This window comes from Callithrix jacchus, chromosome 15, assembly GCF_049354715.1.
Source record: "Callithrix jacchus isolate 240 chromosome 15, calJac240_pri, whole genome shotgun sequence".
In the NCBI taxonomy this organism is placed as follows: Eukaryota; Metazoa; Chordata; class Mammalia; order Primates; family Cebidae; genus Callithrix; species Callithrix jacchus.
The window spans coordinates 69,577,184-69,603,734 of NC_133516.1; the positions used below are offsets into that span (position 1 = coordinate 69,577,184).

At 42.5% G+C, this 26,551-nt stretch overlaps 1 protein-coding gene across 6 annotated transcripts in view; it reads left to right on the forward strand.

Annotated features, from left to right (window-relative positions):
- The window catches only part of PPARG (peroxisome proliferator activated receptor gamma), a 143,530-nt gene extending 122,426 nt beyond the window's left edge, over positions 1-21,104 (forward strand). For all 6 annotated transcript variants that reach the window (XM_078351668.1, XM_002758641.4, XM_008982164.3 and 3 more), the window contains 2 exons: positions 3,764-4,214; positions 20,670-21,104. In XM_078351668.1, the coding sequence (XP_078207794.1) occupies positions 3,764-4,214; positions 20,670-20,917 (699 nt within the window). In that variant the 3' untranslated portion in view covers positions 20,918-21,104. The remainder of the gene's footprint in view (positions 1-3,763; positions 4,215-20,669) is intronic.
- Positions 21,105-26,551: the final 5,447 nt, after the last annotated feature.

The following is a 26,551-nucleotide window of genomic DNA, read 5'->3' on the forward strand; positions in this document are numbered from 1 at the left end:
AAAATCTGAGAATGGTACAGCTCCTATATTGGCTTCTTTGGGTAATACTGTCCAAGCTGATGGAAAGTATAAGGACTCCACTTTGCTCTGTAAAAAATACAGAAACACAGCCATGGAAGTGTAGTGTATTTGTATAAAACATTGTACCACATTGTGCCAAATGTCATGTTCAATTAATGATTCAAGATAAAATTACGCAGACCAAATTTGACTGGAGTTTTAACAGGTTCTCTCTCCATAAAGTAGTCCAGCCACAATCTTATCACCAGGTATGAGCGTATGGAGGTCTCCTGTGAAATATGAAAGTGATGCACAAGTGAACTGTCTGCAGTATAAGAATTGGTGAGTTGGTTGCAAGGAAAGGCAGACCATGCCCACCCAGGGATCACTCTTGCAGTTTGACAAATCCACATGGAGGCTAAAAGAATCTATACACTCTTCAGAAATGCCATGAAAACAGTATAATCAGATACGACTAGTGGAAAAAAAACTGGTGTTCATTTGCATATTAACACCTAGAATTCTCTGCCAGTTCACCTCTTCTTCAAAATGCAGAAAGGATTAAAAAAAACTGAAACGGGGCCAGGCACAGTGGCTCACGCCTGTAATCCCAACACTTTGGGAGGCTGAGGTGGGTGGATCACGTGAGGCCAGGAGTTTGAGACCAGCCTGGCCAACATGGCAAAACCAAGTCTCTACTAAAAATTAAAAAAAAAATCAGCCCGGCATGGTGTTGGGTGCTCGTAATCCCAGCTACTCTGGCGGCTGAGGAGAATTGCTTGAACCCGGGAGGTGGAGGCTGCAGTGAGCCTAGATATCACTGTTGTACTCAAGCCTGGACAACAGGAGCGAAACTCTGTCTCAAAAAATAATAAGGAAAAGAAAAAACTGAAATGGTTTGGCATGATGGTGGGGTGCTGATTCCTTTCTCTGTCCTTGAGTATTTACTGCCAGGAAATCCTGACCAACATCAATTGCCAAGGGGTTAAAGTCACATTGTTGTTAAATTGGGAGAGAAAATTAGCAGGATTTTGTGCCCTATGTTCAACTATTACAGAGTTTCAAAAACAGGAACCTGGAGCTTTATATGAGGGGACAGGGGAAGTAAAGGGGAAGAGTGACAAGGGTGATTTATCAGGGCATAGTTCCAGATAAATCACTTACATGGTGGTGAAAGAATTTCTGTGCCAAGAAGCCAAATGGTTGAGCAGAAGCTTGTCTGAAAGTTGAAGTGGGCAGTTCGGGGTCCAGTCTTCCCATATGTGAAAAGGCGATGATTTTATATTCACGTTGTTTGTGTTACTGCATGTGCAGTTGGTCTTTTCAGGTGTCCACACATCATTTTTTCATGGCATTAAAGAAAGCCAATAAAGTCTAGTTGTGGTGGCTCACACCTGTAATCCTAGCATGCACTTAGGGAGGCCAAAGCAGGAGAATCACTTGAGCCCAGAAGTTCAAGACCAGCCCAGCGACATGGCAAGACCTCATCTCAAAAAAGGAAATAAATTTTTAAAGTCAATATTTCATTAATATAAGTTATAATACACTATAAAATACCTGGAGGACAAAGAAGCACATTTTCCCTACGTTCTGTGAAAGCATCATTATCCGTTCAAATTTTTCTCATGATTAGAACCTGACATTCTGGAAAAGTACAGTAAATTTTCATTAATGTACTTGCTCTCTCCCCCCTTTTATTCTTCCAATTATTAATATTAATCCTGAAAAGAAAGGAAACAGAAAAAACACCCAAGCAAAATGCCTAAGAAATACAGTAAGGACAATTTGGTCCCAATTTCCTTGAAAAATTAGAGCCACCAGGCAAACCTGTTTTGGGGTCCTCACATCTGTCCTCTTTTGGAGTTTGCTAAGTAGTACAGTTGAAGTGAATTTTTTGGTAACAAAAGTAAAAACTTCTAGAATAACTCCAGTAAATGGTGTTGATGTGACGTACAAGTTTGGAAATATTTAAGATCTAAGAGTCCTTAATGTTGGTGTTATTTCCTCCAGTGTAGAACAGACTTAATATTTTGATGGAAATCATAGAGTTCCGCAGAGATGAATAGAATCTCCAACCAGTGCATCTTGAAGCCAGTTGCCACGGCCACTCATGCACCTTCTCTCTGCCCACTCAGGAGAGAATTCTCAGCATCTGTGCTCAAAAAAATCTTTACTTTTAGTCCATCAGAGACTTCATGTTTGTTGTGCATACACACTCACACCTCTCCACACATATGCCCACCCCCTACACACATCCTGCTTCTGAGAAATGCAGCTAGAATTTCCCCCAGAGAAGAGATGGAAACCCCTGATGAAGAAATTTCAGGTCTAGGAAAGGTAAATGACTTTCCTTAAGTCACATAGTTCACCACAGAACGAAAACTAGAACCCAGATACCTTCAGCTCTTCTTCCAGTGCCTTCAGGTACACAAGTATTTGAACAGGATTCAAGGTTTAACTCCTATATGTCATTCACTGTATCCAGTGTAAGTAGAAGGTTGCCCTTAGAGCAGCCTTGAGAACTTCTCAGTGACTACAAACCTTTGGTTAGTTCTATACAAGGAAAGTCAGAGAAAGATCAGGTCATGACCAAACAACTTAATTTTTGAAAACAGCCGATTGCAAACTTGAATAATTGGGGCATGTATTTTATTGATTGTTTAACCTGTAAGGACAAATATTTTAAAATATAAATTCAAAACCCTTTTTTGCCACTTTTTGCAGCAGTCCCCTACAGGCTTTCTGAATCTGCTCTTTCTGAAATAGATGACTTCCAGAGCATTAAAAAAAGAAATAGACATTTTCTTGGTTCAATAGCTCAAATCTGCTTTCAGAGTGATTTTGTAATACTTAAACACATTTCATATGCACATAGTTTCATTTGTGATCTTAGAGGATGTCATCTAAAACTGAAAAGTTATTACCTGTGAAGGAGAACAAAGGAAAAGGAAAAAAAAATAAGAAAAACATGTTTTTTAAACCTGAAAAGTTACTTTATGTTCAAGTGAGTATTCTCAACCCTGAGTTGCCAAAATGACTTTTAATTGAAAGAAGGCCAAAAGTGTATTTCATTGAAAGCCAAGATAAACAGTAGATTTTGTATCATTTTAGAAACAACAAAAAGCTGGGCACGGTGGCTCACGCCTGTAATCCCAGCACTTTGGGAGGCCGAGGCAGGCGGATCACTTGAGGCTAGGAGTTGAAGACCAGCCTGGCCAATATGGCCTACTAAAAATACAAAACTAAAAATACAAAACTCTACTAAAAATACATCCCTACTAAAAATACAAAACTCAGCCGGGCATGGTGGTGGTGCCTGTAATCCCAGCTATTCAGGAGGCTGAGGCACAAGAATCGTTTGAACCTGGGAGGTGGAGGTTGCAATGAGCCCAGATAGTGCCACTGTACTTCAGCCTAGGTGACAGAACAAGACTCTGTCTCAAAAACAAACAAATAAACATAAAAATCAACAATGAAGACTCCCAAACAAGAGACATTGGGATTCCTGGCAGTCATAGGTTAGGTGTTATAGTATAAATTGAAGAGAAAGAAGACCGAAATTGATGAAATACCTTTGGTCTCAGAAGACAATTAAGATGAATAAAAGAACTTGAGAATACGTCCTCATTATTAAGCGTCTTCAGCTTTAAAGATTTTAATTAACAAAGCAAATTTACATAACGAAACAGTTTTCTGAACTGGGATGACATTCAGTGTAAGTTAGAACTCTCCAATTCAGCCACTTTTTCTGTTTTATTTGCAGCCATTCGTTATCTATGACATGAATTCCTTAATGATGGGAGAAGATAAAATCAAGTTCAAACACATCACCCCACTGCAGGAGCAGAGTAAAGAGGTGGCCATCCGCATCTTTCAGGGCTGCCAGTTCCGCTCTGTGGAGGCCGTGCAGGAGATCACAGAGTATGCCAAAAGCATTCCTGGTTTTGTAAATCTTGACTTGAATGACCAAGTAACTCTCCTCAAATATGGAGTCCACGAGATCATTTACACAATGCTGGCCTCCTTGATGAATAAAGATGGGGTTCTCATATCCGAAGGCCAGGGCTTCATGACAAGGGAGTTTCTAAAGAGCCTGCGAAAGCCTTTTGGTGACTTTATGGAGCCCAAGTTTGAGTTTGCTGTGAAGTTCAATGCACTGGAATTAGATGACAGTGACTTGGCAATATTTATTGCTGTCATTATTCTCAGTGGAGGTAAGATTTGTCTTTTGATCTTCTGTGAGAGAGGGTGGGAGGATGGTGGGATGGCCAAAATTTTGAATTTCCTTAGTATTAGTCTGCGTTCGTTGTCACATTAAGTGCCAATGGCATAATGCCATGAATCATCACTACACATGCAAAACACTGTACCAAGAAAGAATATCAAAGGTTTCTGCTATGAAGGCTATGGGTAACCCGGGATCTTCTCTTTCATCCCACACAATATATTTTTTTCCAGTCAAATGCCCTCTTCTTGTTTTCCTTTTTCCTTTGTTTCCTTCTTTCTTTCCAGAAAGGAAGATTAGAGGCCAGTCTAATCTCTGTTTCCTGTAAGTAATGACATATATAACTTTGCTTCAGACATTGTTGACTTGGCCTAGAGAAGGTACTACTAAGTGTTTCTGCTCGAATTATGCTCCTGCGCTATCATCAGTAAGATACTGTTTTGAATTGCTTTTCTGATATCAGAAATTAAGGAATACCTACTGACCTCCACCCACTCTCTTGTGTGGATTCCTCTGATGGCTCCCTTAAAGTACCTTTATGAAGTAGTTGGTTGTGATTAAGAATGCAATGTGAACCGAACACACAACATAGAGATAAACTGAGTTATTTAGCAATTTGTTGTATTTTTGGCCTTGGAAGTATATTATCTGACTAACCAGTTCCAAAAACCAGATTTCCTACTGAGTGTGACTTTTTTCTTTTCTTTTTTTGTTGTTTGTTTTTTGTGTGTGGGGCAAGGCCTCACTCTGTCACCCAGACTGGAGTGCAGTTGCATGATTATGGCTCGCTGCAGCTTCTAACTGCATTTAGTAAGCTATGATCATGCTACTTCATAGAAGTAATACATGGCCATTTTACAGTTCGGCTCAAGTGATCCTCCCACCTCAGCCTCCCAAGTAGCCAGGACTACAGGAGCACACCAGCATGCCCTGCTAATTTTTAAAAAATTTTTTTAGAGGTGAGGTCTCATTATGTTGCCCAGGCTGATCTCGAACTCCAGACCTCAAGCAATCTTTTTGCCTTGGTCTCCCAAAGTGCTGGGATTGTAGGCATAAGCCACTACACCCAACCTAAACCTTACTTTCATTAGCCTCTCATGAGGTTTTACTTTCATCTCTCTGTGTAAAAATTGTTTCTGAGTAGCGGGTTTTCCTGTTGAAGTGGACTTCATGTGAGCTTTTTATATGTACTCTACAGTGAATTCTCTGTTTCTGAAAAAGCCATCAGGGGATAGTGGTAAACTGTGTATAACTGCACACTGGATTATAAAGAGCATGATCACTGTGTGGTCTTTTGTTGTCCAGTTGAAAGGAGAATGTTTCTGAAATCATGTGCATAGTACAGTAGTCATAAGAATAGCAAACATTTATTTAGTACTTCTTGTGTGCCAGGCAGTGTTCTAAGCACCTCATGCATATTTATTCAACCCTTACAACAATTCAGGGAAGTAAGGGCCATTTTACAAATGAGGAAACCAAAGCACTGAGAGGTTTTCTCATTTGCCCGAGGTCACGTGTCTAGCAAAAGATGGATCCATGATTGTGAATCAGGCATGCTGGCTCAGACTCTATGCTGTTTACCATCACATCATGCAGAATACCGCCCTTTAAATGCCTAGGGAGCAAATAGATCACAATATGGTGTAGTTTACCTTTAGAGCCACAAGTCCAGGGTCAAATAACTACTTGATATTATATTTAATAGAACAAAAATATACTACCTGGCATGGTTTAATAGCTTGACCAAATCTACCTAAATTAATCCTTGACTCTGTAGTATATTTTATTAATTTGGCAAAAAAGGATGAGATTCCAGTATATAAGAGGTTTGCCAGAAGAAAAATATTAAATTTTGAAAAATTAGATTTGAAAAACAGTTTATATTACTTAGCTAGTATTTTATTTTACTTTTATTTTATTTTTTGAGATGGAGTCTTGCTCTTCTCGCAGTGGCGCGATCTCTGCTCACTACATCCAGGTTGTCTGCCTCCCAGGTTCAAGTGACTTCTGCGTCAGCCTCCCTAGTAGCTGGGATCACAGGCATGCACCACCACACCCAGCTAATTTTTGTATTTTTAGTAGAGCCAGGCTGGTCTCAAACTCCTGACCTCAGGTGATCCAATCACTTCCACCTCCCAAAGTGCTGGGATTACAGGCATGAGCCACTGCACCCAGCCTATTTATCTACGATTTTATTTTTAATAAAGGCACATTTTATTTTTAATAAAATTTGGAAATATACTAATATTTAATTTATTTCAAATATTTTTCCTGAGCTTACTATATATCCCATGTCTGTTCTTTTCACTGAATCAGTTTCCCATTTCATTACATACTCTTTGTTAATACTTTTTGTTAACTTTTTAAATAAAAGTAATGGTCACTTTATAATTGAAAGAGTACAGAATGGTATAGGTGAAAACTAAAGGGCTTTGCACTCAGAATAAAATATAATTAAGAGTCCTATTTTTCCTATCAGGAATTTGACACGCACACTCACATATATAGATATATACATACACCTATGTGTAAGTTCATAGCAGTTTGTATTCCTACCCACAGATACAAAGAGAAGCATTTGAAATGAGCCACTCAAAGATACTTAGTTTCAACTAGGCAAGGACTCAACAAGAAGCAGTCATGAGAATTCTGGGCTTTATGAAGTGAGATCTGAATCTCAGGCATCTATAAAGGATGAGATCCACCTCCCCAGTTATGCTTCATTAGAATAAGACAAAATTTCTCAATTAGTTTTCCCTCCTATTCAAGATTTCCCATTCAGCTAAGCAAGAGGCTTTCATCTAGTAAACAAATTTCTGATCCTACCCAATCTTAACAAGGGTGATTATTTCCTTCTCTGCAATTTATTCTAAAGTCTATCAATTGCTTTGGTTCAGAAAGAAGTGCTTTTGGTAGGGATTTAGTTTGTCTCATTTCCAAGCTAGCTTTGGATTCACAGAATCCAAAGGCACTTAGGGCCCCAGACTAAAGGAAAGATGAACAAGATGTGCATCAACTAAGAGCAGGTGGGGGTAAGGAACTGGGGATTAATGGAGGTATCCCTAGAAGACTCAAAAAGGAGATTTTTAGATGAAAGTAACTGATTGGACCCAAATCCGTATTTGCTGGGGAAACTGGAGTTGCTACCTAAGATTGCAGCCATTGAACTTCAGCCTTAAAAACCACTAATACTATTTGATTTGGTACTTAGATTTGCCCGGGCTTAGCGTCTCTGCTGTTCACTCAGCTCTCAAACCAAGCTGCTGAGAAAGATGACCTAGTTCTTCTGGAGTCTTTCTCTCCTGAGCTTGGGGGCAAGAATTAGACTAAATCAAAGGAACGGCCACCTATTCTAGAACCAAAGTTTAGGACTTGATACCATTTCGAGAACATTTCACCTACATACTCTCAATTCAATCCTGACAATGCTCCTGGGTTTTTAATTCTCATTTCACAGAAAGAAAAGTGAGGGTCATAGACTTAAGTGATTTGTCTAAGATCTAACAACTAGTGCCACAGTGAAACTAACATTGGAACCTAGGTGTCTTAACTGTCCTCTCTGGTGCTGGCCAGTGGATTGTGGTCTATACACTCACTCTTTGTGTTGGTGGCCACAACCTGCTCTCTCTTCACCATATCCCTAAAGTAGGCCCATAACTAGAAGCCAGGAACAGCACTTCCTTGGTCATCATGGTAAACAATAGCTTTCCTTGCGCTCCCTAGTCTTACTAACAGGCTGGGCGGCTTGGAGAGTAATAAAACTGCCTCCAGCAAAGGCATGTTTGCAACTGGCGCCGCAGCATCATGCCAGCCACCCTAGCAAACTCCCAAAACCTACCCAGCAGCCAAAGCCAAGTGTAAAACTCAGTGAAGCTGACAAGCCCCAGGACACTCTGGTGGATGTTTTGCCCCCTTGAGTGTTTGCTGTTTTGTGAAGAAAAAGTCTAGGCGAGTTCCAGCTGGAACTTTGCAACAGGCAAAAGCTCTTTTTGTTAATTCAAAACAGTTTGGAATCCATTTCAGTTCTTCCTAAGCCTCCAAGATACGGGGGAGGAAATTCACTGGATTTTACAATATATTTTTCAAGGCAAATTGCCATCAGTGTCCTAATGACCGAGAAGCTGCTGATATCACTACAATGGCCATACAGATGGCAAGTCATCCAGCCTCCTCCTGTACCCTCCTGAGTCTGGCTTGATGATGCAAACCACCTTGAGGGCAGCTTCTTTTTCCTGCAGTCCTGGCACTGTCCCTCTCTGTGAAGCCACTTTGGATGGCTGTTCATGGCATAATCATTGACTTTTCTGTTGTTGAGTCGGCAAGGAGAATAGGGTAGAAGCAGGGGAATTGATCTCACTCCTATGCATTTATAGATCAAAGAGAGCAGGTATTCTATGTTAATTGGATAATACCTAGGTCTATCAGGTCAGTAACATGGGGCTTCCCCATGGGTCATACCAGATAGATAGATTTTTTTTTTAATTTTGTTGGAATCAAATTAGAATCAAAGCCTAGTGCTAACCCAGAATAAGTTACTCACAAATGCTTGTTGAGTGAATAATCATCCAAAATAATACTACTACTACCTACCATTCATTGAAAACTTCAGTATGTGAGAGAGTCTGTGCTAGACACTTTATTATATCCATAATCTGTTTTTTGGTAGGAAGACTACATGGCTGAATACATGGTCTTTTATTACCTCCATTTTATAGATGAAGAAAATGGAACCTTAAAGAGGTTAAGCAGTTTGCTGAAGGTCACAGAGCTACTAATTGATAAGGTCAAGGTTCAGCCAGGTCTCTAGACTTTCAAACTGGTGCACTTAACCATTAGATCCTACTGCTTTTTGTGTATTGAGATGTAGAAGCGTCTCAATTAATTGCTTCAGTTTTAGAGTTCTTTGGTGGTTATCAAAAACTGCCTATTTCCATATTGCCTCCAGATATTGTAATTAAGAATTTCCAAGCCAGGCACAGTGGCTCATATCTGTAATCCCAATATTTTGGGAAACTGAAGTGGGAGGATCCCTTGAGCCCGGAAGTTTGAGACCAGTCTGGGCAACATAGGGAGACTTCGTCTCTACAAAAAATACAAAAATTAGCTGGGTATGGTGGTACATGCACTTGCAGTCCTGGCTACTCTGGAGGCCGAGGCAGGAGGATTGCTTGAGCCCAGGGATTTGATGCTGCAGTGAGCTGTGATTGTGCCACTGCACTCCAGCCTAGGCAACAGAGTGAGACCCTGTCTCAAAAAAAAAAAAAAAAGAAAAGAAAAATTCCCAGATTATAGTTCAGATATTACTTATTAATATTAAAAGCCCTCCTTGAGACACCATTTTAATCAGTCTAACAAAATTACACCCTAGGTTTTGAGAATTATTTGGGGAAGGAATAGGGGCTGGTGATAGGGCTGAAGACTGACATTCTGGTCTTAAATTTGTTCAGCCAGCAGGCACCTGGAAATAGTGGTACTGTTTGCAGAACTCCCCGCAAAAATGGACAGTAAACTTTAAATGACTAAGTAAACACATCTCTGCTCAATCAGATACCATCTTATACTAGGTTCTAATACAGATAAGTGGTTACAGAAAAATTTATGAGAGGAATGTTAAATTATTGAAATTCCATCCAGTCCCTTCATTTCTTCCTACCCTTCAGAAACAAACACAATAACCCTGACGCAGCTGTCACAGCAGAACACTCATTCCAGCTCCCAGAACACCAATGTTCCATTGACACTGGGTTTGGGAGTCTTCATCTCTCTTCCCTGTCCCATAGCTGCCCTTCAAAATCTTGAGACTGTTCCCAGCTCTAAAATAGAAAGTGTCCTCTTCTCTCTGGAACAAAAGGTGGCATGCACTTGCTTGAATAGGCCGATGCTTTCCTGGAGGAAACTCCCACTTATGGAGCCTCTGATTCTGTACAGCCCAGGGCCTTCCACACCCTCTCCTCTGTGTTAGCATCTGCATTCCTAGTTAACTGGAGAGGAGACCAAACCCAAAATATCACAATAGATATTATAAATGCTGTATACAACACACTTTCTCCCACCTCTCCTGTACCAGTTAAATATTTAGCTCCCTTATCCAGAGAGTTTTTTTTGGACAAGACAGGCTGGTGCCTACATGATGAAAGTTGTTTTTCTCTCTTTTCTTGTAGTTTTGCAAATAAACAAGGATATCTGCTTTTTCTTAAGCAGGACAACAGCCAAAGAGTATTATTGCATAGTTCCTGTCCCCTATCTGGGCTATGATTGAGTCTGAGAGTAATAGTGCTTATTTATTAACTGGAAAAAAATTTGCAGGCACCTAAGTTGTTTCTGCCTAGCTTGTGAGGCTCTCTTCTCAGACCTGCCCTCCTCAGCTAGTTGGCAGAATGGTTTTGAAAAATGACTCGCTTTGACTTACCTAGAAATGTCCTATTATTTTCATAACCCCATAGACTTGGTTTGACAAGAGTGAGGTTTATTTATGAGTTCTGAACTGGCACCCAAATTCTAAAAACCAGAGAGCTGGGGGCGGGGATAGAATGATGGGGAGGAGATGAACCATCCCAGAATCATCTGGTACACTTTAAACATATACATATACAGGGCTTTGTTGTTTGTAAAATATAGAAGCATCTTTATCTGTGACTGCTTGAGAAATAAAATCCCTTCCCCAGCCCAGGCATGGTAGGCTGGGATCATCCCGGTAAGTGAGCAAGCAATTGGATTTGACCTCAGAGACCCCACGGGATCGAATGCTGAATCATTCCTGTCCCCACACTGGCAGTCCTGGAAGAGGCTCAGTCAGTCAGTCAGTCAGTGGGCTGCTTTCTGGAGCACTTTATCATTTTGGGCTCTCATAATGTGTGTTTAAACTCTGAGTGACCCCAGGCAGCCTTCCAGACTGGCACAGTTTACCGAGACATTCAGACAGATCATCTGCAAGTGAGGAAGAATGAAACCCAGCACTGGTTCAAGTCACTCCTACAGAGATACAGGTACTGGAGGCATCACTCAGTCCTACAGAAGTCTTTGGGAGGCTCACCAGTGTCACAAGTAGGTAGACCAGAAGAGGCAAGCTGGCACAGTGCAAAGCCCTGGAATCAGAGGGACAGGAGTTTCAACCCCCCACTCCCTCTCTTCCTAGATGCGTGCTTGCAGCAATTATTTACCTCCCTGAGCCTTAATTTCCTTATCAGGACCCTGAACAAACCAAATAACATGATGTGAAGCCTCTGGCAAAATGCCTGGGACATGTTCAGCACACAGTAAATGCAGTAAATGCAAATTTTCCCTTTTGCCCTGTATGATATAATTTGAAGCAGCGCCAGTCAATTCTGCCAGTTACATTGCTTGAAATGCCACCAACAGTCATTGTTAAGATCACTTATTACAATATAAATATGCCTAGGAGATATCAGCTAATCCCTTTATCAGCTATCACTTTAAGGGGATTAGGTGTGGATTGAGAACAAAACCCAGAAGGAAAGAGATACTGGAGGAAGGGGAGAGCCTCCAAGTGAGGGGAGGTTTCAGACGTCCTGGGGCCCCTGAAGGAGACAGGGAATGGCAGGACTGCTGGATTCCCAGCCTGCAGGAATTCCCATGAACTTCTTGGGAACACCATGTGTTTAGACCATATTTAGAGTGTGCTTGTGTTCTGAGATCACAGGTTCTTCTCAGAGACACTGGGAAGGAGAAAAGCAGGGGAGTGGGGTAAAGTCATACCTGGTAGCTTTTAACTTCACTTACTGCCCTTGGTGTCTTGTTGACATTTCCAGAGGTTGAGGGAGTAAGGAAGGGTTGGAATTCTTAGTCTTCCCTTCTCTCTTCCTTTCCCTCCTTTTATCCTGCCCAGAGCATCGCAGGGTAGAGCCACCAGATGGATCTAGGGCATGGAGATGGCAGGTTAGTGGGAGACTTGGAATGGATCATTCTCCTATTTCAGCACCACCCTTCTTCCTCTGCCTCCTATCCCACATTTCTAGCCCCAGTCAGATTCCTTCTTGGACAGAGAAAGAGCGGAAGTATACATACATCATTCGGCTTAAGGGAGGACTACAGACTGCTCCCCTGTTCCTGACTGAAAGGAGGGGAGCAAACCGTTTGGCTGGATGTAAATTGAGTGACCTGGAATGACTAGAATGACAAGGGAGTCCTAACCCCAGAGTGCACAGAGATAGGGACACAGGGGCTTCCTAGGGTGGGACAGAAATCTTAGGTTCCATTTTCACTCTGAGAGACCCGGAAATGACAGAGCCCACACTCAGTTTCCACTGGCGGTGCTGTCGAGTGGAGGGGCTTTGAACATGGCACACAGGAAAGGGTTGCCCGCCCTGTCACTAGCTGGGCTTGTGTTCTGTTTTATGGTTTGGGAGTTGATTATTGGAGGTGAGAGTGGAGCGTCTGAGATGAGGCAAGTTGAGATGTAATCGCTACTTAATGGGCGGATCCAAGAAAGTATTGGCTGGTTTGATTTTATTATGGTTATCCCACTCCACCATCCCGGCCCAGTCATACATATTGTTATCAGGCATAGATAGGGGAAGCAATTAAATGTGAAACTGTTATTTAAACTGGCAAGTGTCAGAATGTTAACCCACTCCTGAGTGAAGACTACCAGCAACATGTGTGTTAACGGCAGAATGTGCTGGTTACAGATGATCTTTATCTGTTTGTCAAAGCATTTGCAAGCCCTCTATTTTATGTCATTCCCGTTCCTTGAAAGCAGCAGTAAACTACATGGCTCCTTACATCATCCACGGCTCAGACCTCTGATTAATTTAAGCTGGCCCTGTTAGCATTCTTATAAATCCCCAGCAAGTGCAGGCCCAGGAGTGGAACGGGGAAAACGTCCGGAAAGCAGGGGGGAAGAAAGACTGAAAAGAAGAGAGCAATAATTGAGAAAGAAAGAATGGGCAAAATATAGAAAGAATCCAAAAAAATCAGAGAAATGAGAAGAAAGGTAGGAAGAAAATGAGGGAAGTTTACAGAGCAGTAATGAAAATAGTAATAGCTAATTCACCATGCATCAGACACTGTGCTAAGCACCTTCTGTATGGCCCTCAGTCCTCTGAACAACGCCGTGAGTTAAATTACCACTACAGCTCCAGTTGTTACAGTGAGGAAACAGAGGTATAGAAAGGTTAAGGAACTTGCCCAAGGTTACCTAGCAAGTAACTTGCAAAGTTGTAATCCCAACTGCTTCTCTGCTGGTGGTGCGCACCCTTGGCCACACGTTAGAATTGCCCAGGAGCTATTAAAAATCCTGAAGGTCACACCTCAGGCCAAGTGAATCCGAATCTCTAGGGATGGGTCTCAGGCATCCGTTTGCTTTCATAGTCTCCCCAGATAATTATAATATGTAGCCAAAATTGATCATCCCTGCACTAGATGAAGCTCCAATTCGAATTTCAATATGAAGAGGACACATGTATAACTGTGCTAAATTATTTTTTCCTGTCAGTAGGATGGTGGGAAGGAATTGCTATAGGCCACACTGTGGTACTTTGCTGAATTCAGTTTGCCTAATGCCCACTATGATTCTGATGTTGGATCAGAAAAGTACCCTCAAATTCCCAGCATCATTTATTCAAGGGAGTAGTGAATTGCGGCACAATGGCTTTTTTGTTTTGCTACTGTTCTTAAACCACCTTGCCTATGTGTGTTCAACTACAGGAATGAGAACTTTCCTGACACCCCAAACGTGTCTGCATCAGGCATTATTTTTCTTGAGCTCCTGAATTTCTGCTCTATCCAAGAACAACTCAAAACCCTTCAATTTCCTGACTTGATATGTCACTCACTCCTACTTACACTCCTGACCCCAGGCCCATGGAAACTGCCTTTATTTGAACAAACACAAGAATTATAACATGTTCTAAAGTTCCTCTGCCTATTTCATTCTCGCCATATGCTTATGAAAGAAATGTCATTGTGGTCTTGAAAATTAAGCCCAAACCCAGAAAGATTAGATGATTTGTCCACAGGCACACAGAAACTAAGTGGAAGAGAGACAGGATTCAAGTCTTCAGTTTCCCAATCCACTGCCCCTTAGAACATGCCTGAGAACTTGGGGAGCAGTGCAATAAAGGAAACTTGAGAGGAAGCATGAAAGGAAGTTAAATTGCAAAGTATTGAGTAGCCCTACCTCCCCTCCAGTTTTCAGCCTACACCTGAACTAAGGTCTTTCATTGTCTGTGGATCAATTTACAGCTGCCCTGCAATCAGATTTGTTTTTTTTAAACGCCCTGGGTACAACTGGTTTCAGATTAGTCTCTATCAGAGAACCAATAGGGAAAGATGCGGAAAGCCTGGAGAGCAGCTCCTAGAATAAAGACGAAACCACCCACTTCGGGTTTTCTGCCTCTCCTTCAGGAGACTCTGCTGTGGCCCTCTGGTTCCCTAATTGAAACACCTCCTGAGAAAAATCTGTGCTAAGGAAACACCCAGCCCAGGTGGGCAGATCTCAAGAGGACCAGAGCATTTAACTCTGTTTCAGATAAACCCTCCACTTAACAGAACCAGATCTGGATAAGATGGAAGCTTTGTAGATTTGCCCATAATCAACAGTGTTCTGTAATCAATTCCAGGACTGTGTGGATGGAGACCGGAAAGGTTTCTTTCCCAATTCTTCACAGCCTGGGGAGTAGGGAACTAGTAATTGACTCCAGCCTCCTCGAGACCTAAGTCCTGGAGTCTGAGTCACACATACTTCCCAAAAGGGCCTTCTAGGCAGCCTAGGCCAGCAGAGAGGGCCCTTAACCCTGGCCCTACTCCAGACTCAACTGTAACCTCAGCAAGGTGCAGGGAGAGCATCTCAGGCAGGTCTCCTGGGGACAGTGCCTTTGTGGGCACTAGGCTGATGGGAGTAGGGAGAAAAGAGGCCCCGAAACAGTCTGGGTGTTTGGACGGATTTCTGTGGCACACCTGTGGCACCTGGCTTAGCTCTGTAAAGGACTGAGTGTACGTGGAGCAGAAAGGGGAAAGAGACTAGCGGGGAGCTCTTGGCCAGTTGGAGGGTGTAGGATAGGAAACAACCCTGGCAGATCTCTTTTGCCCTTGACTAGGGCTTAAAGACCAAAGGAAGCTTTTTTGATGTTTAAGTAAGTCAGGTGTTCTAAGGTTCATGTTAATATGCTTTTCCACTAACTGTTTGAGTATATTTCTCCAGTTGAATTATGTGAATTATGAAGAGGGAATTACAAATGAGAATAAATCTTAGAATTTTTGAATTAGAATCTTTGAGATTATTTAGTCCAATCTGTTTTGTTTAGAAGAGAAAAATTGAGCCCAGTGACTTTAATCACTTTACTCAAGGTCACAGAGCTGGTGAGTGAAAAGCCTTAGATGTAGAATATACAACTTTTCTCTGCTGCCCTCCTTCTCGTTAAACCATCTTGCTTTAACAAAGGCTCAGTCAGGGGGACAGTGGAACTGATCTGTAAATGATCTAACTTGTCATTGCAGAAAATATACTTACTCCATGGCCACAAAATTTCAGCCCTTCAGCCAAGCTTCATCTATCACATTGTAAAGAATAATTTGCCAAAGAGGGGTTTCAAAATCCAAACCAGATCCTTCTCCTGTGCCGGAGCCAAGTGTTTCCAGCAAGCCCTGATCTGTTGCATGTTAGGGTTTGGTTGTTTGATAAATGAGACCTAGTAGAACATCACCTCCTCGGCCCAAGGGCTGACCCCAGTGGTGCTGCTCAAGAGGAAGAAAGAGGCCAGGCGCGGTGGCTCATCCCAGCACTTTAGGGAGCCGAGGAGGGCAAATCACTTGAGCCCAGGCATTCAAGAGCAGCCTGGGCAAGATAGAGATCCTGTCTCTACAATCAGTCAATCAGAAGGCAGAGGAAAGAGGAATGGCAGAAATGCTTCAGGAGCCAGTGTCCAGTGAGCAGAGGCCTCCCCTGGGCTGAGTAGTCCCCGCCTAGGAGGGCCTGTCTCAGCACCTATCTTTAGATGCACGTCTGCCTCTGGCCTTTGAGATGCATGCATTTGTCAAGCAGGGGAATCCATAGTCATTAAACCAAGGTGCCGGGTGGGGCCCAGCTTTCAGTGAAGCATCAGTGGCTTTTCATTCCCATTATAGCAACTGGGAGAAAGGCCCCACGCTCCCAGGGGCCTGATTTTCCAGGCCAGGACCAGATCATTTCTTCCCTCTCAGAATCTGATATTTTTTTGCTATTGGTTCCAAAATTAAATGCTGAAATCTAAAAAGAAAATTATACTTACTCTAGTCAATAGGATATGTTGGAGACCTGAGAGGAAAAAAAAATCAAACTAAAGACCAGTTTCCTTCTTTAGCAGAAAAAAAAAAAAATAAGAAAGTTAACTTAGAATGTTCCCACTGAAGGCCGGGCGCGGTGGCTCAAGCCTGTAATCCCAGCACTTTGGGAGGCCGAGGTGGGTGGATCACGAGGTCAAGAGATCGAGACCATCCTGGTCAACATGGTGAAACCCCGTCTCTACTAAAAATCTAAAAAAAATTAGCTGGGCATGGTGGCGTGTGCCTGTAATCCCAGCTACTTGGGAGGCTGAGGCAGGAGAATTGCCTGAACCCAGGAGGCAGAGGTTGCGGTGAGCCGAGATCGCGCCATTGCACTCCAGCCTCGGTAACAAAGAGCGAAACTCCTTCCCAAAAAAAAAAAAAAAAGAATATTCCCACTGAAAATCCCACTCTGAGACCACTCTGCAGTGTCATGTTGTTCTCTTGCGCCTCATCTCAGTGGATAAAGGTCACTAGAGTTTTAGACACAGGAAAACATCGTTTACAGGAGACTTCTTCATTGTGTAGGGATTCTACCATCAGGCCTGTTCACCAACCAGGAGAATTGTGCTTTTCAATCCAGGGCTCTTGGCCAGAACAGCCTTCTCGCTCATTAACTCAGTCATTTGCTTCCTGTGTTTCAACTGGTGGTTCAGAAACGATGAGAACCTACTCTCTGCCCTCTAATACCTCATGGCCTAACGGGAGAGAAACAAGAAAGCCAGAATTTATAATACAAGATAATAAGGAGTAAGAGCAGAGCCTTTGGAACCAGACAGACTTAGATCCAAATGTCAGCTCTGCATTTACTAGCAAGTGGCCTATCTTGGCAAGATACAACTTTTTTCTCTAAGTCTTAATTTCTCCCTCTGTGAAGTATGACCTCCTGGGGTTATTGTGAAGATTAAATGGTATGTTGTAAATAAGGCCCTTGGCACGATCTTTGAAAAATAGTAACGATTCAGTGAATGTAATCCACTAGTATAGTAGTGATTGAGGTGTTTATAGGGTGCTATGGAAGCCCAGAGAAAGGAGATGAGAAGAACAGGAGGGAGGAAGGGTTACTGTTGAGGAACTATTTCAGGATGGCAGCGTGCCATAGGCTATATTGTGAAGAAATGGTTGAAGTCAGTAAGATGAGTGAAGGGAAGGTGAGAATGTTTCAGGCAGGAGGAATAAAATCTGAATAAGCGCAGAGTCCTGACACAGCATAGGGTGTGTGAGGAACTTGGTATGGTAACAGATGAAGATGGCTTAACATGGAGCAAAAAGATAATTACAGAAACTGAAGCAGAGGATGACCAGGACCAGGTCATAGAGGATATTAAAGGTGGGTAAAACTTATACCAGGAGAGAAGAGAGAAGAGTTACAGTTTTTAAAATAAAATAAATAGCTTTCAAGAGCTAAAATTTGAAACGAATACAAAATGATCAAGTGAATGTTCTGTCCTCTGGCGAGCCTGAATGAAAAAACCTTACCCAATGCAACAAACTTAGAAATTATAAAATAAAACTTAGAGATTAGAAAATAAAAACTGAAATGCAAACTTTTTACTTGGAAATTTAAAAACATACTTCTATATAACTGTTAGTTTAAAAATAAAATCAAAATTATAAGACAAGCTGTTTAGGTATTATTTATCAAAGCCCATCGGATGAAACCAAAGTGGCACTAAGAGGCTTAAATGCATTTATTAGAAAACAAGAAATGCCAGACTGAATGAATTAAGCATTCAGCTAAAGAAACTAGAAAAAGAAAAGAAAGTAAACCTAAAGAAAGTTTTAAAAAGGAATTCAATAAATTAAGAACAAAACACAATTTTTAGAAGCAGACTCAATTAATAAAACCAAAAGCTGTGTTTTTTTAGAAAAGGAAAAAATAGAGAAACCCTTGACAAATCAGATTTTTTTTAAATGAGAGAATGGACAAATAAAGAGCTTAAAGGGCCAGGCATGGTTGGCTTATGCCTATAGTCTCAGCACTTTGGGAGGCTGAGGCTGGAGGATCGGTTGAGACCAGGAGTTCAAGACCACCCTGGGCCACGTGGCAAGACCCCCCACCCCTACAAAAAATTTAGGAATTAGTTGGTTGTGGTGGCTCATGCCTATAGTCCCAGCTACTTGGGAGGCTGAAGCAGGAGGATCACCTGAACCCAGGAGTTCGAGGCTGCAGTGAGCCATGATCATGCCACTGCACTGGGCAACAGAGTAAGACCCTGTCTCAAAAAAAAGAGCATTAAGTTGAGGGGCATAAATAAAAATAATACATTTCAGATTCCAAGACAATATCATTTATTACTTTGTTCTAATATAAATTACTAAAACTTTACCGTATAAGTAGTAGAAAGCCTGAATAGATTAAAAACTATGGAAGAAAAATTAAAGATAGTGGTAGATTTATCACCAAGCTCAGATAGTTCTAGAAACAAATTCTAACAAACCATCAAAGAACAGATCATTGTGACATAGACACAGAAGGCAAACCTCTCAACTCACTGTAAAGGCTAGTTAACATTATTACCAAAACAGGCAAAGAATGACCCCCAAAATAATTCTAAACCAATATCACCTACAAATACAAAAACCCTATATAAACATTAGCAAGTGAGTACAAGGGTATAAAGAACTCTAGTAATATAATTCACGATACTGGTTAAGATAAAGCCATAACTCTTTAGATACCATGTCTCTCTAGATAGAGAAATGTAAAAGCATTTGATAAAAATTCAACACATTCCTGACTAAAACAAATTAAAATCTTAAAACTCCTGGAAACCCAGGAGTAAAACATGTCCTCCTTAGTCTATAGCAGACATCATAGTTGCTGATAAACGATTCGAAGCATTTCCTTCAAAGTTAGGAATGCAGCAAGAATTGCTACTATTGCTACTATTAGTTAATCCCATATTGGAGGTTTTAGCCAACACTATGGCAAGAAAGGAAATGAGAAAGGTTAACACTGCAAAAGAAGAAATAAACAAAGCCACCATTGCTGATAAAATTGTCTTTCCAAAAAACTAGAAATCCATGATTAAAAGCTATTCTAACTGACAAAAGTTCAGAAAATTGGAATACTTTCGGTATACTAAAATCAATTAGTTTTCTTCACATCAGCGGGTGTATATTAGATGTAACAAAAATGAAGAATCCATTCACAATAGAAGCCAAGAAGTATTTGAGAATAAAACTAACAAGATCTACATAAAAAAGTAAAATATTTAAAAGCAATTTAAGTTCACAATTTGCAAATTGAATTAAGAAAACTATAAGGAAGAACTAGTGAAAATTACAATCTTACTACTCAAAAGAAACCTCTGTTAAAATGTATCATTATTTTAAAACTGTGTTTTGTCATTTCAAAATATGCCATATTAAGCAAATACAGCATAAGCAAATTAAGCAAAAAGAAGATAAACCTTCTTTTAAAAGCATATTTGAGAAAAAAACATATTTGAAGCTATGTTAAGAAACTGGACAGAAGCTATAAAACATGGATTCATCAGGAAGGAGCAGATGTTGAAAAGGAGATTTCTGGCTGGGCATGGTATCTCACGCTTGTAATTCTATCACTTTGGGAGGCCAAGGCAGGTGGATCACTTGTGATCAGGAGTTTGAGACCAGCCTGGACAACATGGTGAAACCCCATCTCTACTAAAAATACAAAAATTAGCCAGGCATGGTGGTGAGCTCCTGTCATCCCAGCTACTCAGGAAGGTGAGGCAGGAGAATTGCTTGATCCCAAGAGGCATAGGTTGTGGTGAGCCCAGATTGTGCCACTGCACTCCAGCCTGGATGACAGAGCAAGACCCCATCTTTGAAAAAAAAAAAAAAAAAAAAGAAGAAGAAAAAGAAAAGGAAATTTCTGAGTAGAAACTTGTTAGCAGAGGAAACTTTGTTTGGGGAACAGGATTGTTTTGATGTCATGTTCCATCAGCTGATCACACAGATTCCATCCTGGCCAGAAAAAGAAAGACCCTGCAAAGAGCTCTGATCATTTTAGTTCTGATTCCATCCTCAGTTCTTACCCCACTATCTGCTTACCCTTCCTTCCTATTTAAGATCAGAGCGAAGCAAACCAAAAACATGCATGAGTTGCTTGGCAGAGCTGCCTAGGCCTCCGAGGCAGGGCCCCGAGGATTTTTTGACTGAACCCCCTGTTGTGTTTTCCATTTGTGCTTCCCAGACCGCCCAGGTTTGCTGAATGTGAAACCCATTGAAGACATACAAGACAACCTGCTACAAGCCCTGGAGCTCCAGCTGAAGCTGAACCACCCTGAGTCCTCTCAGCTATTTGCCAAGCTGCTCCAGAAAATGACAGACCTCAGACAGATTGTCACGGAACACGTGCAGCTACTGCAGGTGATCAAGAAGACAGAGACAGACATGAGTCTGCACCCCCTCCTGCAGGAGATCTACAAGGACTTGTACTAGCAGAGTCCTGAGCCACTGCCAACATTTTCCTTCTAGTTGCACTATTCTGAGGGAAAATCTGACACCTAAGAAATTTACTGTGAAAAAGCATTTTAAAAAGAAAACGTTTTAGAATATGATCTATTTTATGCATATTGTTTATAAAGACACATTTACAATTTTTAATATTAAAAATTATCATATGAAATTGCTGAGAGTATCTGAAGACTGAGTCTTGTGTGTTTCCCATCCTAGCCTACAGGCTTTCTTTTTCCCACCTTTCATTTCCTCTCTCCTCTCTCTCCCTCCCCTTCCCTCCTTTCCTTCTTCATTTATTTTTCTTCTTTTTTTCGTAGACATTTTAAAATATATGAGTGGAACTGCTGATAAAGTTTTATTCTCAGTAAATTAATTTTTTACCCAATTTACAGATTTTCAGAACTCTGCATCTGCTTTAACAATCAGAACCAAGAAGGGAAGGGGAACTTCAGAATCAGAAAGTGCTCTCAGAGCTTGTGTTTTGTAGCTTGGGTGTGCTAATACGCAGCGTGTCCCTGGGCTTACCCAGAATTCAGTCTTCTTCCACAATCCTAGCAGAGATTTTCACTCACCACCGGGATTCTATTCATATACTACCTTACTAATCAATGCTACTGCACATCCACAGAGCCAATGGCCAGCAACTGAGCACTGCTAGAAACTCTGGGGAACACAGAACTGTTTTAAGATTTGGTATCCGGGCCAGGCACAGTGTTCCAAGCCTTTAATCCCCACACTTTAGGAGGCCAAGGTGGATGGATTGATTGAGCTGGTCTCCTGTTCGAGATACTATCTCTACAACAATTTAAATGTTAGCCATTTGTGATGGCACACACCTGAAATTTCAACTACTCAGAGGCTGAGGCAGGAGGATTTGCCTGAGCCTGGGAGTTCGAGGCTGCAGTGAGCTGTGATGGTGCCACTGCACTCCAGCCTGGGCCACAGAGTGAGACCCTGTCTCTAAAAAAGATTAAAAAAAAAAGATTCAACACCTGCCAAAAAGAATTTGCCAATTATAAAATGAGGAGAAACGATTAATCTTTCTTCATACAGATTCTAATTCAAGATGAAATCACATGCCAGGTGAATGTTTTGGAGCCTAAGTGCTGTAAGAGTTTGTAGGAAGTAAGAAGAATGAAGATTCGAATCCTAGAGAATGAATCTGTGGATTCACTGAAGAGGGCCTCAGGGAAGTGTTGGATTGGAATAGATAGGAGGAGAAAGGACAAGAGCTACTTTCTAGTTTCTTCTTCCGCAGTGCAGTTTTGCCATGGTTATTCCTGTCCTCCTCCTTGGGACCAATCTGTCCAGAGATCTCTTACTTTTCTGAACTCAGAGGCTAACTATCCATATTTTAATGGAATGCTTGCTTCCCAAACAAATAGATTTGAAGTTCCCTGAAGGCGGGACAATCTTCATTCTTGGCACAATGAGTAGATCATTGATTCAATCCACCAAATTCACTTGTATTAGCTACTGATGAACTCATCATACTATGTCTTTGAAGAATTGTCTTTCGGGGGTGTCCAACAGAGAGAATACAGTCATGGGTTCTTAGTTTCTGTTTCTGACTGGGCCAATAAAGCCCCTTCCTCATCCCTCTCTTCTGCTTATCACTAGGGACAGAAATTCAAAACGATGGCTTCAGGCTGCTAAAAGCCTAAACCAAACCAAACCAAATCACAACAACAAAATGCAGGCTAGACAAGCTTGCGAGTGTAACCTGACTATCTGGAGGCCTCTGTTGTACGGGACGGTTATTTCCACTGCTGTGAATTATTTCCTGCCACTTCTCCCTTAATTTATCTTGTTTTATGGTATTTACACTCAGGAGGGCATAACTGCAGACTTGAGGCTTTCAAGCCAAATTATCAAGAAAGGCCGGGCGCGGTGGCTCACGCCTGTAATCCCAGCACTTTGGGAGGCCGAGGCGGGTGGATCACGAGGTCAAGAGATTGAGACCATACTGGTCAACAAGGTGAAACCCCGTCTCTACTAAAAATACAAAAAATTAGCTGGGCACGGTGGCGCGTGCCTGTAATCCCAGCTACTCAGGAGGCTGAGGCAGGAGAATTGCCTAAACCGAGGAGGTGGAGGTTGCGGTGAGCCGAGATCACACCATTGCACTCCAGCCTGGGTAACAAGAGCGAAACTCCGTCTCAAAAAAAAAAATTATCAAGAAAGACCTGTTCATCTTTTGCTTCAAAATAACCATATCTCCAAAGAATCAGGTTATAGAAGTGAGTACTGACCCCAGCCCTAAAAATGCAGGGTTCCTAACCCTTCAGGAGAGACCCCCTTCTGAGCTGAAACCTTTAGAATGACAAAGACTGAAGCCATTGTCTAAGTAACATCAAAACATTTGCAAGGAAAGTGACAAATTTAGTCAGTCATTTGGCTCTTTTTTTTTTCCCTTGATACCAAACATCAGGATATTTTGAAACACTCAGATGACTGGCTAGAGTATTCTGTGTAGAGAGTTGATGGTCAGGGATCTCTTGAAAGAGAATGTACAGGCAGTAGACAAGATACAGTCCACCTCCAAGGCGCTCCCCTGTTTACAAGCTTTCTTGAACAAAAAGTCTTTCAGCCCCACTGCCTGGTCTCAGTTCCCACCAGTGCTCCCCAGCCCATCCAAGCCTTTCCACATTATCGGAGCTGTTGCTGCCAATGGAGGGAGGAAGAGAGGCGCTCTCAGCTCTCTGGCACTGATGGTTAGCATTAAATGGCTTTTAAATCCTGGCAGCTTTCAAATTCCTGTCTCTCTGACTTTTTCCCTGTGGCTTGGATGATCATTTGCTAAATATTTTACGACACTTTATATTCAGCCTCCAAAACTCCTGCTCCTTTCTGCCTCTCTCTCTCCCCCAGGATGAATCATAAGTTAACGAATGTGTCATCAGTTATTCATAGTACTTTCTCTGGATACAAACACACGTAGGGATTTGTGTTAATAAAAATAGGAAGAAAAGTAACTTTGGTTAAGAGTCAAGAAAGGGTTTCCAGGCTCCCACGAGAGCCCTCCCCCAGTACCTCCCTGGAACGGGTTCCCTTTTCCTTCTTCCCGCTGTGTGCGTAGCCCAGGAACAAAGAAGGGACACACAGAAGAAGCAAAGCTGCACACCCTGTTTCTCCAGCCATCGTAAGAAACTGGGCTGGCCTGAGTTTATGGCTTGTTTTTTACAATGTGGGTGCAGAGAAAGGAGCCTGGGAGGCTCAGGGTCAGAACAGGTAGCAGCACTAGCTGATGCCACATAGCAAATTTCCAACTAGAGGCCTGGGGAGGAAACCAGAGGGCAGCTCCGCCACTTCCACTAAGGGGCAAAGAGGCAAGGGAACAGAGGCGTCTGCAGTGGGCTTCCTTGGTGGCATCTGGACTCCAATGACTTTTTCTTGTCTCCCTCGAGGCTAGAAAGCAGGTATTTTCATGTCCTTGCTTGACACCGCCTGCTGACCGTGTGGTGCTGATGGAAGGAGCTGGATGAGGGAGGGGCTGGATGTTGGCCTCTGGATACTCATTCCCTTGGAAATACCTAGTGGGGGTGGTGAGGGTGGGGGAGTGGGGCTCCTTATTCTACATCCCGAGAGAAAGAACCAAAGCTTATTTCTACCGTGCTCACCCCATTGCTTTCTGGTTACCCTTTTTTTTTTTTAACTGTTCGATGCAGCGGTTTGGGTTATGAGACAGGATGACCAAGATGCCTGGTGGTCACTAGGTGGCCCCCTCCCTACCTTCTGCTGTCCCTCCCATGTCCTTGTTGTTGGCCCCAGCCCCTGGCTGTCTCTGCATCATGAACACTGTTGTTGCTTGCACTTCCCCACCCTCACCATGTGATTGCACCTGGTGGACCCTCCATTTAACGCCAACTGAAAAGAAATAGCAGGGTCTTAAGGGTTCAAAAGATCATGCAATGTCCGATAGCTCCACCGCATTCATTAAACACATAGCCCATACTCCAGTCACAGCAGGCTATGATGGTGACCGCGACTAGGCCCTGCGCTCAAGGTGGATAAGTAATCACAGCTCAGTGGACACAACAACTGCCTAGAGAGGTGAAAGGATTTGCAGAGCGTGCGCATAAGCCCAAGAGTGTGGAATTCTCCATGTGTTCAGAAAATGGCCAGAAGAGGGGCATGGCTGCCGCAGCTCCCAGGCTAAAGTGTGGATGTGGCCAGTCAGTAGCAGATTGTGGGAGCCTTGTCCTCCCTGACGAGGAGGTCTCTCGGTCTGTGTTCGTAGCAACTGGGGTCCGGGGGGCATGCTGCCAGGCAGAAGAGAGGCATGGTCAAATTTGCAATTTGGAGAGTCAGCACCCCAAAAGTCAACACTCCCCAAAGTAGAAATTTCCTCTACAATGGTCTTGATGGTTGCCCAACCCACAGACAACTGCAGGAAGCCACACGAAGCTCTCTCCCCTCTAAGCCCCTAGGTGATTTCCAGCAGCAGGTCTGTCTCCGCCCCTGGGCTCACACTTACCACCCGCTTGTTCCTGCGCCCTGGGGGCTCCAGCTCACCTCCTTCCCTTCCATCTGGTCTCAATCTCTTGCCTCAGTCACAGACAGCTTAAGGACCATAACCTCTTGGTATCCATTCCCTACTGTTGCTCATACTGACCCAAACTACAAAGGTCCTCTGCTTTGTTTCACCTTTTCATTTAATTCGTTAACATCTCACGGTCATTTTTATTTGCATGTATCAAAGGCTGCCTGTCCCATATCTCATGTCCAGAAATGCCCTGCATTGGTCATAGGCATCAGGAAAATTAGAGGCTGGCCACAGTGGCTCACACCTGTAATCCCAGCACTTTGGGAGGCCAAGGCAGGCATCACCTGAGGTCAGGAGTTCAGGACCAGCCTGGCCAACATGGTGAAAACCCGTCTCTACTAAAAATACAAAAATTAGCCAGGCATGGTGGCAGGTGTCTGTAATCCCAGCTACTCAGGAGGCTGAGGCAGGAGAATCGCTTGAATCTGGGAGGCAGAGGTTGCAGTGAGCCAAGATCTCACCACTGCACTCCAGCCTGGGTGACAGTGTGTCTCCAAAAATAAAAATAAAAATACATATTAAAAACAAAAGAGAGATTATTATATAAGACACTTAAAACTGTGTGTAGCACACAGTATGTGTTCAATAAATAGCACCTATGATTGGAGACAGCATCCTGGGGTGGACTTTACTCTAATTTGGGTTAAAAGTCTAACACAACTTATGGTTCTAGAGCCATATGGCTTTGGCCAATCTCTCAATCTTTCTAGGCCTTAATTGCCCTCATATGGAAAGTGGGATAATACCTCAGAGGGCTATTATGAGGATTAAATGTAATAATGGTTGTAAAACACTTCACAGGGTTCCCGGCACATCCTAGCCAGTCCTAAGTGCTGGCTGCGGGTAACGTTATTGCTGCTGTTGTTAAAGTGCCCCTCATTTAAGGAGGCATTCTGCGCCACGGGACAGGCTCTTCCTGTGCAAGTGATCTGGACCTCGCTAAAGGGCCTGTAACCTCAAAGCCGGGATTGAATTTGGTATTTGGCAATACAGTAAAAATATATTCTCTCAAAAGATTTTACCGCCAATCCATAAGTATTAGGAGGAAAAAAGTATTTGAAAGACAACTG